Source organism: Tachypleus tridentatus, chromosome 7 (assembly GCF_004210375.1).
Source record: "Tachypleus tridentatus isolate NWPU-2018 chromosome 7, ASM421037v1, whole genome shotgun sequence".
NCBI lineage: Eukaryota > Metazoa > Arthropoda > Merostomata > Xiphosura > Limulidae > Tachypleus > Tachypleus tridentatus.
Window position 1 is genome coordinate 76683134 of NC_134831.1, and position 14658 is coordinate 76697791.

Sequence of the window (14658 nt, forward strand, 5' to 3'; positions counted from 1 at the left end):
TATTAATTTTATCACTATTAATAACTATGTCATCTAAAAACTTCAGAGCAACAGAACTGATAATTCAAGTACATCACAAATTAACAGAATACAGCATCAAAATGTCAAATACAGATCTGATGCTAATGAAATTAGTTTCCAAATATTTTGTTATGGAAAAATAGCTAAATTACTTCATGAAAAGTTAGAAAGAACCCACACAATATCTCATTTCAATTATAATTCTATATTCTTGATGTCACAAATCTGTTTTAAATATGTTGTTGTAAACCATGACAAAACACCCAAGTCACACATTTTGATAGCATATGTAGTCTTAATGTGCTTGTGTGACCACACTTTACAAACAATTTTTTAATTTCACTAATAAATTCATTTATCCCAACTTTAAACCATATTTTCTTGAAAACTTTATTCCATGTCACAGTTAATCTACAAATAATTTCTTCTACTAGCGTCAGTTACATGATGCATCTTAAAACAATTTTCTATTTGGTCCAAAGTTTACTAAAAAAGATTTCGAGTTTTTGTTTGGCTATTTTTTCTGACTTAAGGGTTGCTGCTGCTGTTCTTGTAATTTTTTCATAAGCTCTTCATCTTGCATGGACATAGTAGTGAGTTTTTTACCAATTCTTTCATGGATATCTAGATACTTTGCTACACACCTGTCCAAACAGACCGACTCCCCTTTCGAAAGTTCAGCATCTCGATACTTAGGAGGAACACATTTCCGATGGCAGGCAGCTGTCATGCGATTGTACATGTCAGACATCATTTCAATTTCTAGCTCTGCCACGAGCTGCATCTTTGAAGGATCCAACTGTGGAATACCTGGTGGTCCTGTGGCCATGGTAACCAGATGTTGGATTGTAAGCTGAAACTTTTTACTCTTAGTTGCAAAGAAGTTGAAGAATTAAAAACAAATGCAAGAATACAGAAAAGCTAAAATTTTCCAACCTAATATTGATAAGGAATGCGAGTTATCTTTCCTTACAAGATTTCTAAACTTAAGTTAAATATCAATCACTAAACCGTCTTTCACTTGGTTCATATTCTCCTACGTTGGCCTCTCTCATTCGCTGTCTTACTTTCATAGCTTCATATCGATTCTTGTCGACAAACTTCTTTGTGAAGATAAATGAGCCAACCCCTACAACAATTATCAAAGCCCTGGAAAATAAGTTTTGAATCAATATAGGTTTTTAATTAGTTTTTTTCAGAAAATGAAACTACTATCAATTTATCACAAGTTATTGGTTATATGAACTTATTTTCCACATATAAAATGATGAAAGAAGGGTGTCATTTATAAACAGAGTATGATTTTTAACTTTTCATTTACAATTGAACTTGCAATTTCCAACTTATATGCAACTTTAGGCATTGCAAGTTCTGATAAAATTAGCTTTGAGGTTTGCACATCTTCAAGTAAAACAGTCAAATTTAACATTTTTTAAATACAATACCAAGCCATATAGGAACTTATAATATTAACTGAGTGCATTGTGAATTTGCAGTCAACATCATAAAGGATGCTACAATTGTTAATCATAACAGTTCTGGCCTGAAATAAAATATAAATAGATTGCACTAAATTGTTCTGAAATTTGGCAAATATTTACTTCTTTTAGTGATACTTTTAACAATGAAGTGAAAAAACTCGATAAACTAGTAGAATATTCATATAATGAAATCAACAACAGAAGTGATATAAGTTTGCATCTGTAGTCTGTAATCAATAATATTATAAAAACAGATTGAACAGAGTAAAAAGTGATGAAAAATATTGTTACTGTCACACATTATTGATTACAAACACCATGAAAGCTGTCTGTCATAACCCCAGTATAATGTTCACATGGCTCTGTTTGTTGTTTTTTTTTTTTGTAAATTCTTTGCACATCTCATTACATAACAAATGCAGACCTGTAAGCCGTGGCTAGTGCAACCAACCTTTAAAATAATGAATAAATTTGATAAAAGCTGAAATTCATTGAAATATAGACTATTTTTAGTGAAATCTCACAAATGCACTTGTTTCCCACATTTCAAGAATAACCTTACCTTTTAACTAAAAATAATCGTGTCAGTTACAAGAAATATATACTTCTAAGGACATGCATAATAGTTACAACTATGAAGAAATTGACATTTTAAATGAAGTGAAAACCTATTTCTGGAAATATAAATTTCATACAGACTGACAAATTAAAAAACAGGATGCCATCAGTTACAACAGGATCACTGAGCAATTACACAAGTTTTAAAGAATAAGTGTCTGGTTGATTTAGTGTTTTATGGCACAAAGCAGTGAGGCTATCTGCACCAAACGTCCGATAAAAAGGTAAAAGGAAATTCAGTAAAATTCATAAAAGGAAATTAAGGTAAAACAAAACAAAGCTTAAACATAAATAAATAGCATAAAACCATTGTTTACATCTAGTCTACAATGTCAAGAGAAAAACGACAGTAATTCAAGTTGTAAAAGACTTTCTGTAGCATGACTGTAATAATCATATCTCACCAGGAAGACTAATAAGTAAGTACAAAAACCACCATCAGTCACCAGAAGTTGGCTTTTCCAGTCCTGGTTTTGAGTTACTTAATGTTATGGTCAGTTTCTAATTTCAAATTGAACTAGATGAACTGTGATTTTTAAAAGGGAGCCACATTAAAAAGGTGTAAAGTATAAATTAAAAACTTATATGGCATTAAAAAGATAGTGGCCTTTAAAAAACTAAAAACATTACCAAGGTGGACAGTGTCACCATCACCAATAACACTGTCTAACATTATGGACAAACCTTGGGACAGAACATGCTCAAAATGGTGCTGTTGTTGTGAATCCTAATGATGACAAGAAAGTAAAATGTGGCTTATTGTGAACTGAGTGTTACACAAACTACACAATGGCACATCAGTTTCAGATAATAGAAAACGATGAGTTACAAAACTGTGATCAACGTGTAGTCAAGTTAGAACAACTTCCTCTTTCCGATCCTTATGGCAACAAGACGGCCAAAATCCAATACAGGGTTTTATTTGAAAAGCTTGCTTTTGCATTGCTTACTCCAAATCAACTGCCAGCTGGCACAGAGCCGAGCCTTGAATACAAGGCCATAGTCCATGTATGGGACAGGCACAGTGATGATAATGCCAGAGCAGAGAGACCTAGCTGCAGTGTCTATGAGCTCATTCCCGCAAATACCAACATGGCCCGGTATCCAGAAGAACTGTATAGAAGTAGATGTTAAAGAGAAATGGGCCAGTCAATTTTGAATATTGGCAAGAACAGGGTGTGAACCAATGTGAAGCAATTCCAGGGCCAGTAGAAAACTAAGGGAAATCATGCAGTATGAGTATTGCTTAACTTCTATGTGATCCAGGGCAAGAGATATGGCATACAGTTCAGCAGTGAACACAGAAGCTGTAGAGGGGGTTTTGCACGCAACCACCGAACCACAACAAACCATGGAAGAGCCTATGCAGTCACCTGATTTCGAACCATCTGTATAAACAGGAATGGAAGGATGGTTTGAAAGATGTTCAGCAAATAGCAGACAGCATCTATAATTAGGAGTGTCGACTTTTCTCAGATGACTTAAGGACAGGTCACAATTGAGGACTATAAGAAGCCATGGTGGGATGGGCTGACCAGTAGATACAGCAATGTAATCCAAGGACAGACCCAATTCTTCTAACTGTACCTGAATATGAAGCCCAAAAGGAGCAATGGCAGACTGCCTGGTCTGAAAACACATGGCCCATCGAGGAAGGAAAACACAACCCCAGATGAGATGCTTTGGTAAGGAACAAATTTTCGAAGCATATAGCAAAGACAGTTGCAAATGGCGGAGGTGTAAAGAAGGTTCGTGACACTATGTATAAGCTCTGAACTGGGGAAGTGCAGAAAGCCACAGTGCAGAGACGAAGTCTTTGATGATAAATATGATCTAGCATCTTTAAGGCCAATGGTCTGGCAGAGCCATAGACCAGTGATCCATAGTCGAGTTTCGATTGAATAACAGCACGATATATCTTTAGCACAGAACATCGATCTGCTCCGTTAGTGGTGGTAGAGATGACACGAAGGATGTTCAGTGCTCTCGTACATTTGACCTGTAGCTGCTTGATGTGTGGCATAAAGGTTAGCTTACAGTCAAAGATAAGCCCCAAGAACATAGTCTCAGAGACCACAGGCAGCACAACTTCACCGATACAGAGTTCAGAATCAGGGTGAATATCCCATTGGCAGCAAAAAATGCATGCAAATGGTCCACTTCAATAAACAATTGAGGGCATTCTGTAGTTGCTACTCAATATATCTCATGTTCGATGACTGACACGAGATGTAAAAGTCGTTGACATAGAGCCCGGAAACTCCTGCCCATTAAAAGATTTTTAATAAAAATGGGCAAATGGCTATGTATCCCACATATATGGAGGTCTCACAAATTGCCATACCTCCATGTTGCATCATAATCCTTCTCAATGTCAAAGAATATTGACACAGGATGTTGTCGTTCGAGAAAGGCTTCTCTGACTGACATTTCAAGTCGATTCAGGTAGTCCATGGTGGAGCACTGTCGTCGAAACCCGCACGGGGTGGGCAAGAGGAGATTGTTTGATTCAAGGAATCAAACAAGATGAGCACTAACCATCTCTCTAAGGTATTACAGAGACAGCTCATCAAAAGAATTGGACAGTAGTTTGAAGGAATCTTGGGATCCTTCCCAGGCTTGGAGAAAGGCAGGACAAAAATTGTGCTAGGCATCAGGAAAAACATTCTCCTGCCAGATCCGGTTAAAAAACAACCAGAAGGATAGAAAGAGAAGCAGGAGATAGATGGCACAGTATCTCATAGTGTATATCATCAGGTCCAACCGATGTACTGCCAGACCAATGAAGAGCCAGTTTGAGTTCCACCAGTGTAAAGGGACGATTATAGTCATAAAGACAATTAGCTCAAAAGGGAAGAGGTGATTGCTCTGCCTGAGTCTTGATGGCTAAGAAGGTGAAAGAAGAGGCAGAAGTGCTAGATACCCACAAAAGCTTTTACCTAGAGTGATGGCAATGATCGGGGTATCAGTTACTTCCTAGCCATCAGAAAGCTAGATCGAGAGGAGGACAAAGTGATAATGCCCACTGACCTTTCGAATCTTGTCCCAAATAACTTTGGAAGTGGTGGTAGAGGGTATGCTAATTGTGAACTTAATCCAGGATTCCTTTTGGCTTTGACTCATCGTGTGTGTACACGGGCTCCCTGGAAAGCGATGCAGTTCAAGAGCGTGGAATATCTATGGAAAGTATCCCACGTTTGTTTTTGAGCCTTCTGTGCTAAGTGGCAAGCAGGATTCCACCATGCATGAAGATATAGTGGAAAACATGTTGAGGTTTTAAGAATACATTGAGCAGCTGCTTGTATAATACAGTCAGTTACTGCTGCCACACAGTCGTCTATTGATGGCTTACAGACAATGGCAGGATCAAGTTCTGCCTGATCCAGATTCCACTGGAACACACAGGTCGGGTGGCAATGACCATAACCAGTCTCTCTCAAGATTATAAGAAAATGATCACTGCCTCATGGATAACTGTCAACCCTCCATGAAAAATGGGAAAATAATGGAGTGTAAATTGAGAGATCAACAGCAGTAAGAGACTGACAAGATGCATGGAAATAAGTAGAACAACCAGTACTGAAAAGAGAAAGGTTGTGATCAGAGAGCATATGCTCTACAGAGTGACCCCTACTATCAATACCAGCATTTCCCCAGAGGGGATATGATGTCCATTAAAGACCCCCATGATAAAAAGGGAGACAGCAACACTGTTCAATGAGAGCATCAAGATCTGATTGATCATGTCTCTCCAGGTGACAGATAGAGAGAACAAACAGTGATGGTATGACCCAAAAAAACATGGATGGCTGCAGCCTCCAAGGGTGTGTCGAATGGCAAAGACAGGGTAGATACATGCTGATCAACCAATACTGCTACCCCTCCATCACACAGCCTGTCATTTCTGTATAAAGAAAACTGCCAAAAGGTGACTGTATTGACAGGTTTCAGAAATGTTTCCTGTAAGGAGAGACACACAGGATGGTAGGAAGCAATCAGTGTTTTGATGTCATTCAGATTAGAACGTAAACCTTGACAGTTCCATTGTATCACGGTGGTCATTTTTATTTATGTGTAGACGAATTGGGCAGAGAACCCTTCTGTTTATGGTCATGTCTGTTTTCCTTACTTTCCTTATTCGAGGGAGTTCTACTGACCTCCATGAATCCTGCCCTGGGTCGATTGGGCAGGTCTTTGCTGTTGGAAGGGGATTCCAGAGACTGAGAACGTGAACGAATGATTGTTTGGCATCTTGGGGTGAGAGAGGAAGATGGATCCTAAGAAATGTCTGTACCTGGAACGAAAGGATGTGGATCTTGGGGTTTGTATATAAGGGACAGAGATAGGTATTGAAGTTAATTCATCAAGTTTTTTAATCATGGAGGTCAAAAGACTTTTCATTTGTTTGGAGAACGATTCTTTAGGAGGCATAGAATGACCTGTCTGCACTCCCACAGTTGTTGTGGAACGAAGTACAGCAGCATACATCTGAGATGAGGTGGTAGACAGCAATTTTCGAGCCTCGGGATAGGTAATGTTGGGAATAATTTTCAAATGCTGCACCTCTTTCTTTCAACCATTTTGGGCAAGAACGAAAGTAGGATGGATGAGAGCCATTGCAATTAATGCAATGAGCATCCATTTCAGACTCATATGCATAGTGGTCCCTGACACCACAATGAGCACACGTCAAGGAACCAGTACATAACATCTTTGAGTGATCAAACCATTGAAACTGGAAACTTCGGAGAGGGTTTGGAACATATGGCTGTACTCTGCAGTTAAGATAACGTGCCTTGATGGTGGCAAGCAGATGTGGTGAATGTCAGAATGAGGACATTGGTTGGCACCATAATTCCATCTTTGCAAGTAGAGATATGCCTCACTGCAGAAATTCCTTGGGTGGAGAAACCAGCGAGAATCTCTGACTTAGGAACGTTCTTCAAATCCCTCTCAAGAATAACTCCTCGTGATGAATTCAAAGTAGCATGAGGTGTAACCTCTGTAGGTATATCCCCAATTGCCTGTGAATGCAACAGGAGTTCACTGTGTTGAGATGTGAATGTTTCCACCAATATGTCACCAGATCAAAGCTGTTTTACTGACTTTGGAGAGCCATGAAATCCCTCTAGTCCCTTGTGAATGAAAAAGGAAGACATCTGCCCTAAAGTTTGTCTGAAAATGTGTGTAATATAAGAAAATGAGGTACAACAGGTGGTACGTGCATTGTAAGGATTGCTGCTCAGAATCTTGAAGACGTGGTTGTTTACCTATAGACTGATTTTTCAGTCTATAAATTTTATTTAAATTTTTAATTGGAGTATCCATAATAAAGAAAGGGAAATTTTGTGCTCACTGACCCCACCCACCATGAAGCCCTACAAGGGGACACACTACAATGTCAAACAAGGACACTGCAGCAATGCCACGGTTTCGTGAGCACTGTACCTAAACACCAGCATCAGATATGTCCACAACACCTGCTGAGAACATCCAACACTGTTACTTGGTTGACCCTAGTCCTAGTGGACCAGCCGATTTACCCAAGGGAGGCCACCCCAAAGCTGCCCATATACAGGAATTCAAGGCTAAAGTGGTGTGTTAAGGTTGGACCCCTCAACCACCAGGATCCTCTCCTCCCCTTCACGGGTTGCCACGCATGGCAAAAACATAAGTGGATGTTTAGATCCCAAAGGAAGTAAACTGAAAGAACAGAACCTTTCCTGGGAGTTGCTCTCACCACATACAGGAATCCACACCAAAAAGATAAGTGTCTGAGAAAAATAAAAAAAAAAGTATTAAAGTTTCATTGGGACAGGACAGTAGCTTCACACTTTTTTTTATTATTATACCAACTATATTTATTATTAACATTTGTTGGGAAATAAAGTTATTGTATCAACTAAATGCTACATAAGCATACTACAAATTACAGAAAATTAATATTTGTTGTTTTCAAGTTGTCACCGAGTTTTATCAAGATGCTAAAAAAAACAACAAGTTTTTAACAAATTTTGATGGCCACTTTCAAATTAAAACAAAAATTCAGGAAATCAAATCCCTTTCTGAAAGTTTCCTATGTAATATGCAAATACTTTTATTCGGGTAATTTTCTCAAAATGTTACCTGTGATTAACTAGAATATACCTGACAATGAACAGCATTTAACTCTGCTTGTAGACAGTAAGTCTGGGTGATTAATGGATTTTCCTAATCAATTAATCAAGGTTTATTGATTGATTGCATTCAAATAATCCATTATTCTAATAATGTGACTAAAAGATACTTATTATACTGCAAATCAGATTCCAATACCATTGAGTGCAAGGCAAAAATAGCCCACTGTGTAACTTTGACTTTAATAACAAACATACCGACAACAGTTCAATTACACAGATAGTTGGAATAACTGAGAATAGCAATAATCTAAAACCCAAATTTTGATTAGTTAAATATGCAAACTTGAATACTTATATGCACACATCTTGATCATTGAATAGCTGGAATAATCAGAACTGCTTGATATGCGACATTAATCAATGTAATAGATGCTTATATGTACTCAGTTAATAGACTTAATCACCCAGCTACAGTAGGCAATAATTTATAGTCAGGGTTAGTGTTGGTGTGTCTGCATCTGTTTGTTCTCAGTATACTACTGAATTAAATAACTGGTTTTCATGACATCTAGCATATTGAACATATACAGAATTAAAGGCATGGGAAACCTTTTTTTCATGATGATTCTAGAGAATAAAAAATAATTTGCATGTACTTGATGATTTTAAAATTGATAGCAAGATTTTTAAGGTACCATATTAGCCCAATTATAAGTCTATCTCAAATATAAGGCAACACACCTTTTTCAGAAGCATGTGAAAGATAAAATTATATGATAATGTCCTTTTTAGGTCCTCAAAATACTAACTGTACAGCCTGCAGCTGAATTAGTTTCACAAAGTGGGAATGAACACCTGGCACATGTGTAAAGGGATAATATCTGGATATTCAGGAATATAACAGGCTAGAGTTGGGGGAAGGGGCATATGGTCATCCATAATTATAAGGTAACTATGAATTTTACAGCTTAGTTATTAATCAAAATCATCACCTAATACAGCATTTTAAAAGTAAGAAAAATGTTAAAACTAGAATTAAACCCTTAACCCATTGAATGTGGATTTGCCACACAAAATAGTCTGCCTCTGGCAATTTAATGCAAGTGTGCTGTATATGGTGTACGGCTTACAAAAATTTTGCATGATTAGGAAAGTTACAATCAAAGATGTAATTATAATGACAGGTGAATAATTTGTAATCTATAGTTTACTTGTGACATTGAACTATTGGGTATCTTTAGCTGTAATTGACGAGTTACAGAATGACTTGAATCAATTTGTACATTAGACAAATAACCTTTCTATTATATTGAGTGCAAGACAATGCATTTTGTTTGTAATCTGGACTACAGCTTACTAAGTATACCACAGATAGCAACCCAATCAATAGCATTACTGTGGAAAAAGATCTAGGCATTACAGCAGATTAGTCACTTAAGCTATTGAGGCATTCCTCTGTAATTAATAAAACTAAAATTAGTTCAGGATGCATTTATAAACCCATCAAAAAGCAAGTAATTCTCTTAATATAAAAAATAACTAGTTAGACCTCAAAGCACTATGTACACTTATGGCATCCAAATTAAAAAAAAAAAAAAGGAAGAATATAGACTTATTGGAAAGGGTTCAGACAAGCATTATTCGAATGACTGTGGATGGAAGGGTTATCTTATGAAAACAGAAGAGATTGATATTAAGTTACATTTTCTCAAGAAAACAAGGGTAAAAAGGTAATCTTATTGAAGCTTTCAGGAATTGGTAAGATTAAGGCCTCCAAATTATTCTTTAGAATCCAAAACTTGTCTTCTCCAGTCTTGTATCTACAGAATAAAGAAATCATTTGTCCATCTGATACCTGAAATAATGTTGAAAATGTCATGTCTTATCCTTCTTTCCTCAACTTAAGATATCTTAATCTATCCCTATAAACTAACTCTTCCATTTTTTCTTTGACAGATTGTTTAGGCAGAATATTCATGATGAAACTTTGTAAAATGGACAACAACTGACTGTTGTGGAGACACAACCGTAGAGGATGATGTTTCAAAAAGACTTCTCCCTTTGGTCTTCAAGTCAGAATGTGTGTGTAGGTGTTGTCGGTCTTTTACAGTGTTCTGGTGGATTGTGGAGAGCATGTTATGATTGGTTGAATTATCACTGTTTCTGATTGCAGGAAGAAAACTAGCGACAAGAATAAAAGCACCTAAAGATAGTACAAGACTCATGAAAACACAAAATTCAGCCATTGCAGAGCATGCCATGTCAACTGGACAGAGAATAAACTGGGAGAAAACTAGAATCACTGAGACAGACAAATTCTGGAAGACAAGAAAAATCAGAATCATTTTATATCAACACTAAACCTTCACTAAACAAAGATTCCAGATTAGAGGTAAATAACCTGTGGCTGCCATTGGTTGAATCTACAGGAAATCTCTCCCCCAATAAGAAACAGTGATAATCCAACCAGTCATAACATGCTCTCCACAATCCACCAGAACACTATAAAAGATCAACAACACTGACTTGAAAATGAAAGACAGAAGACTTTCAAAACATAGTCCTCTACACTTGTGTCTCCACAACAGACAGTTATCATCCACTCTTCCATTCCTGGAATCATCCATGTAGCCTTCCTCTAATACTCTTCAATAAGTTAATATCTTCTCTTTAATAAGGAAACTAAAAGTGATACCTAAAGAGTAATTAATGTGAGCTAATTACTGGTTTTGATTTCTAATCAACACTCATATCTATATATTGACCTTAAAATTCTATTAGCTTTAATACTAGTAACAGAGCACTGATCAGACAGCTTGAGTGATTTATCCACCACTATTTCAAGATCCTTTTCTTCAGCTGTGCTATTGAGTGGATTCCTATTTATAATTAAATTTATAGTAATGTTTAAACAAGAGGCTTCTTCACACATCTGTACACTGATATTTAAACTTTGTTTCATAAAGTATTAATCAAACCTTCTTTTGAACTCTTCAAATTTATTTCATCTACCATATCTAAAAGCAATATTTTCCAATGGCTGACCATTATATTTAAAAAATTAAAATTGCAAATGACTTGTACTGTGATGAATATTAGATCCATATCTCCTTATTGTACTACTCTTACCATTAAACACAAAAGAGCCACATCTATTGCCTTTACATTTTTACCACTCCAACCAGCTACCTTCTAAACCTTTTTTAAAATAGAAAAATAAGGACCTTGACTTGTTCTCAATACAACAGCTCCTTCATTTTTACAATTGCGTATCTTTCTCAAGACCTTTATGCTGTTGTAATTAAATCAGTTACACAATTTGAATATTATTGTTTGTTGTGAATGGTTAAAAAATCCTGTGTGAAAAAACTACCACATTTAGCAATTATGTAAATGTGCAGGTTATGTGTTCAGCCATTTAAATTTCTGTAATACTTGTGAACTAATTGGATAAGCAAGACTTTTACTTTTGAGTTCAACCTAACTAAGATAACTTGTAAGCCAACCAACAAAAAATTTCTGCATTTCGTTTAAAACTTCAACAGAACACAAAATTTGTGTCAAACTATAGTAAAATATTACATGAAATTATAAAATACAAAATATTCCGGTTTTATATGCTTTTAATTTTATTTTGATTTAATACATGTACAATTCATTTATCACCTACTAAGAAAAGCTTGAAGTTATTAAAATTACATCAACTGAAAAGTTTAAATACCTTGCAAGTTATAAAAATTAAAATCGGTACTTTAGGCTTCTAAAATAGGCTTAGCCTTACCACTAATAGCAATGCTACATTACTGATACTTTATCTTAAGCTAGGCTTAAATCCGAAGTTTAGTTTATAGCTAAAGAAAACACATTAATTTTAAATTTTAAAATCACCGAAGTTATTATCCCTACGTAATATTAATCATATCGATGAAATTTACTTACCAAGAAATATTCACCTTAGCAAGATTTCCAAACCTCATTACCTTAGAAAGCTTATACACGTGAGAAAGAACGCATTTATCTTCGTCAAAGCGACACCTCTTGTTAAACTTTAGTATCTCATTCGTAGTATTGTTTCTAACCCATACACTCTTAAAATTGAAATAAATGAGACAGTATATTTTCTAGTCTACGCATTATTCAATATTTAATAAATGTTTATGTATGAAAGAATCAAAAGCATAGCTTTACACAGCTTGTTAAACCTTGCCAAACAATATATAAACATATAAAAAGACAGTTTGTTTTCAAGCACAAAGCTACAACACTCGTATTAAAATCCGGTTTTTAACAATATAAATCCGCAGATATGCCGCTGTGTCACTGGTGTAAGGACATCTAGTAAAGTAATTAATTTTCTTTATTTATTTATTTTCAACTCCCTTTCTCCTATTTCAATGCAAATCTGATTGCCCTTACATCAAAAGCAGGTTTCGATACCACAGTAAAAAGAGCATAAATAGCCGATTGTTTTGATGAAAACCTGAAATTCAAAGCTACAAACAGGTAATTATTTAACAGTAAAAAACTTGAGCTTTAACCTGAGAAAAAAAGAAAACGCAAAGCTGCTAACACACCAGAGGATTCGAATTGCGTTAAATATTAAGTTTAATAGTGAGATGTATTTTAGCGATAAGGGGAAGAGTAACCGCTATTGTACAAAATTGTGCTGAAAGAATTTGTTTTACGACTTCTTTTCGAATTTGGAAAAAAAAGTGTCAATCATATTTATTTGTAATAAATATTAAGAAAAAATTATCACATTGAAAAATTGTTTGACTGTGTCTTAAAGACAACAACGACTTAATTATTTCATAATAAAACTTACTCTAATTTGTCATCAAACTCAGCCATTTAAATGTTGTTAATTTATATTCATCTTAAGTATTATAATTAGTATTTCGTGTACCACTTATCTGTCGCTTGTGTTTGTATGTTGCTCAACCTGTAGTTAACTAACAGAATCACTGTTTTTGACTTATTTATGAAGTTGAGTTTTGAGGATTCCCTTTCAAAATTTGTCTTTAGCTTCCCAAATCCTTAATTTGGACTTGGTTGTAGAAGCTTGCTTATTTTTACGTTTTATACTTTGGCTCAACTGTTCCTTTATAGATGCGTCTCGAGAGTCATTAATGGTTATTAAATAAAACAGATCACTCTTACCTCACTGATTGTGTCTTACGTGAATGTGACATGCATTTCAATAATTTAGGTTTCTTAGCAATTCTCCAACACGGGTCTATATTTACTTGGGAATCAATAATTGAAATCAAACTACCACAGCCATCTTGGCTTATTTATTTCACACGACCCTTGATATCTTACTTTAAGTAGCAAGAGTCAAAGTTACATTAATAATACGGTCTATTACGTCATTTCAGTAATTAACTTCGTGCATCAATTTATATAGCTTCATGTTCCATGAGATTATCACTATTCATACATTATACGTGACTGTATAAAATATACTGACAATTCTTGTCTTTCTTTACGTATACTTAAGTGCTGCCAATATTAAAAACAACTATCTTAACATTTGTGATAATTCACTGTATACTATTGTGGTTGAATCCCGACTCTTGGATGTGTTGTTGTTTGGCAAATCCTTGGTTGGTCTCCAGTCTAGTGCAACATGGGTTCCTGGGCAAAATGGTTTGAGGTGAAGTCACTACAGCTGTTGCAACAGGATTCCTCTCTTGTAATCAGTTCAAAGTTATTACTTTTTACCACGTTACGAAAGGACGATATCTGTTACACTCAAATAATGCCACCTTATTTCACTGCGTAGATTTTATATAAAAATGTTAACAGGGAGATAATTGTGAATTGACGAGGCCACTGTAGAATATGGCTTAAAATGCAAAGAATATCGGTTACGTTTTTCTTCCAAATCTTCAGTTCAACCAAATATATTTTTTCATTTTTCACCAAGTTGAACCTGTGTCACAACTTAGTAATAAATTTTCGTTTTTTCAAGTGTTGAGCCAGGTTCCATTCAGTTCTTCCAAGCAGTTAAATTGCTTGAAATGCTTTGGGAAATTGTATCTCAGAATGACTGGTATGGGTATTAATACTTTTACTGATAAGGAGAGAACAACGTTTCGACCTTCAGTTTTCTTAAGGTGGCCCAGGAAGGTCGAAACGTTGTTCTCTCCTTATCAGTAAAAGTATTAATATCCATACCAGTCATTATGAGATACATTTTTATTTCAAGTGGGTTTCTCGTGAGAAATTATCAAAGTCCTCCATCACTGTATCCTCAAACGTCAACAAAGTGATCTGGTTAATCTTTCTCAGAGAGAACTGTTGAAGGGGAGAGAGCCTCTCATTCACGAATTTATAGCTAGAATGTGACCAATATGCTCTTAACATCGTAAACACAGCATTTTAGGTGTTCTCAGGAACCTCAAGAATCATGAGCA

At 35.7% G+C, this 14658-nt stretch overlaps 1 protein-coding gene and 1 pseudogene across 2 annotated transcripts in view; both read right to left on the reverse strand.

Moving 5' to 3' along the window:
- Positions 1-397: 397 nt before the first annotated feature.
- Positions 398-1164, reverse strand: LOC143256017 (mitochondrial import inner membrane translocase subunit Tim10-like). Its single transcript, XM_076512580.1, has one exon. The coding sequence runs from the start codon at positions 848-850 to the stop codon at positions 536-538; it is 315 nt and encodes a 104-aa protein (XP_076368695.1). The 5' UTR covers positions 851-1164; the 3' UTR covers positions 398-535.
- Positions 398-14658, reverse strand: part of LOC143256018 (zinc finger CCCH domain-containing protein 15-like) — a 61317-nt pseudogene continuing 47056 nt past the window's right edge. Inside the window, exon 12 of the transcript XR_013030963.1 lies at positions 398-1170. The product of XR_013030963.1 is annotated as a zinc finger CCCH domain-containing protein 15-like (transcript). The remainder of the gene's footprint in view (positions 1171-14658) is intronic.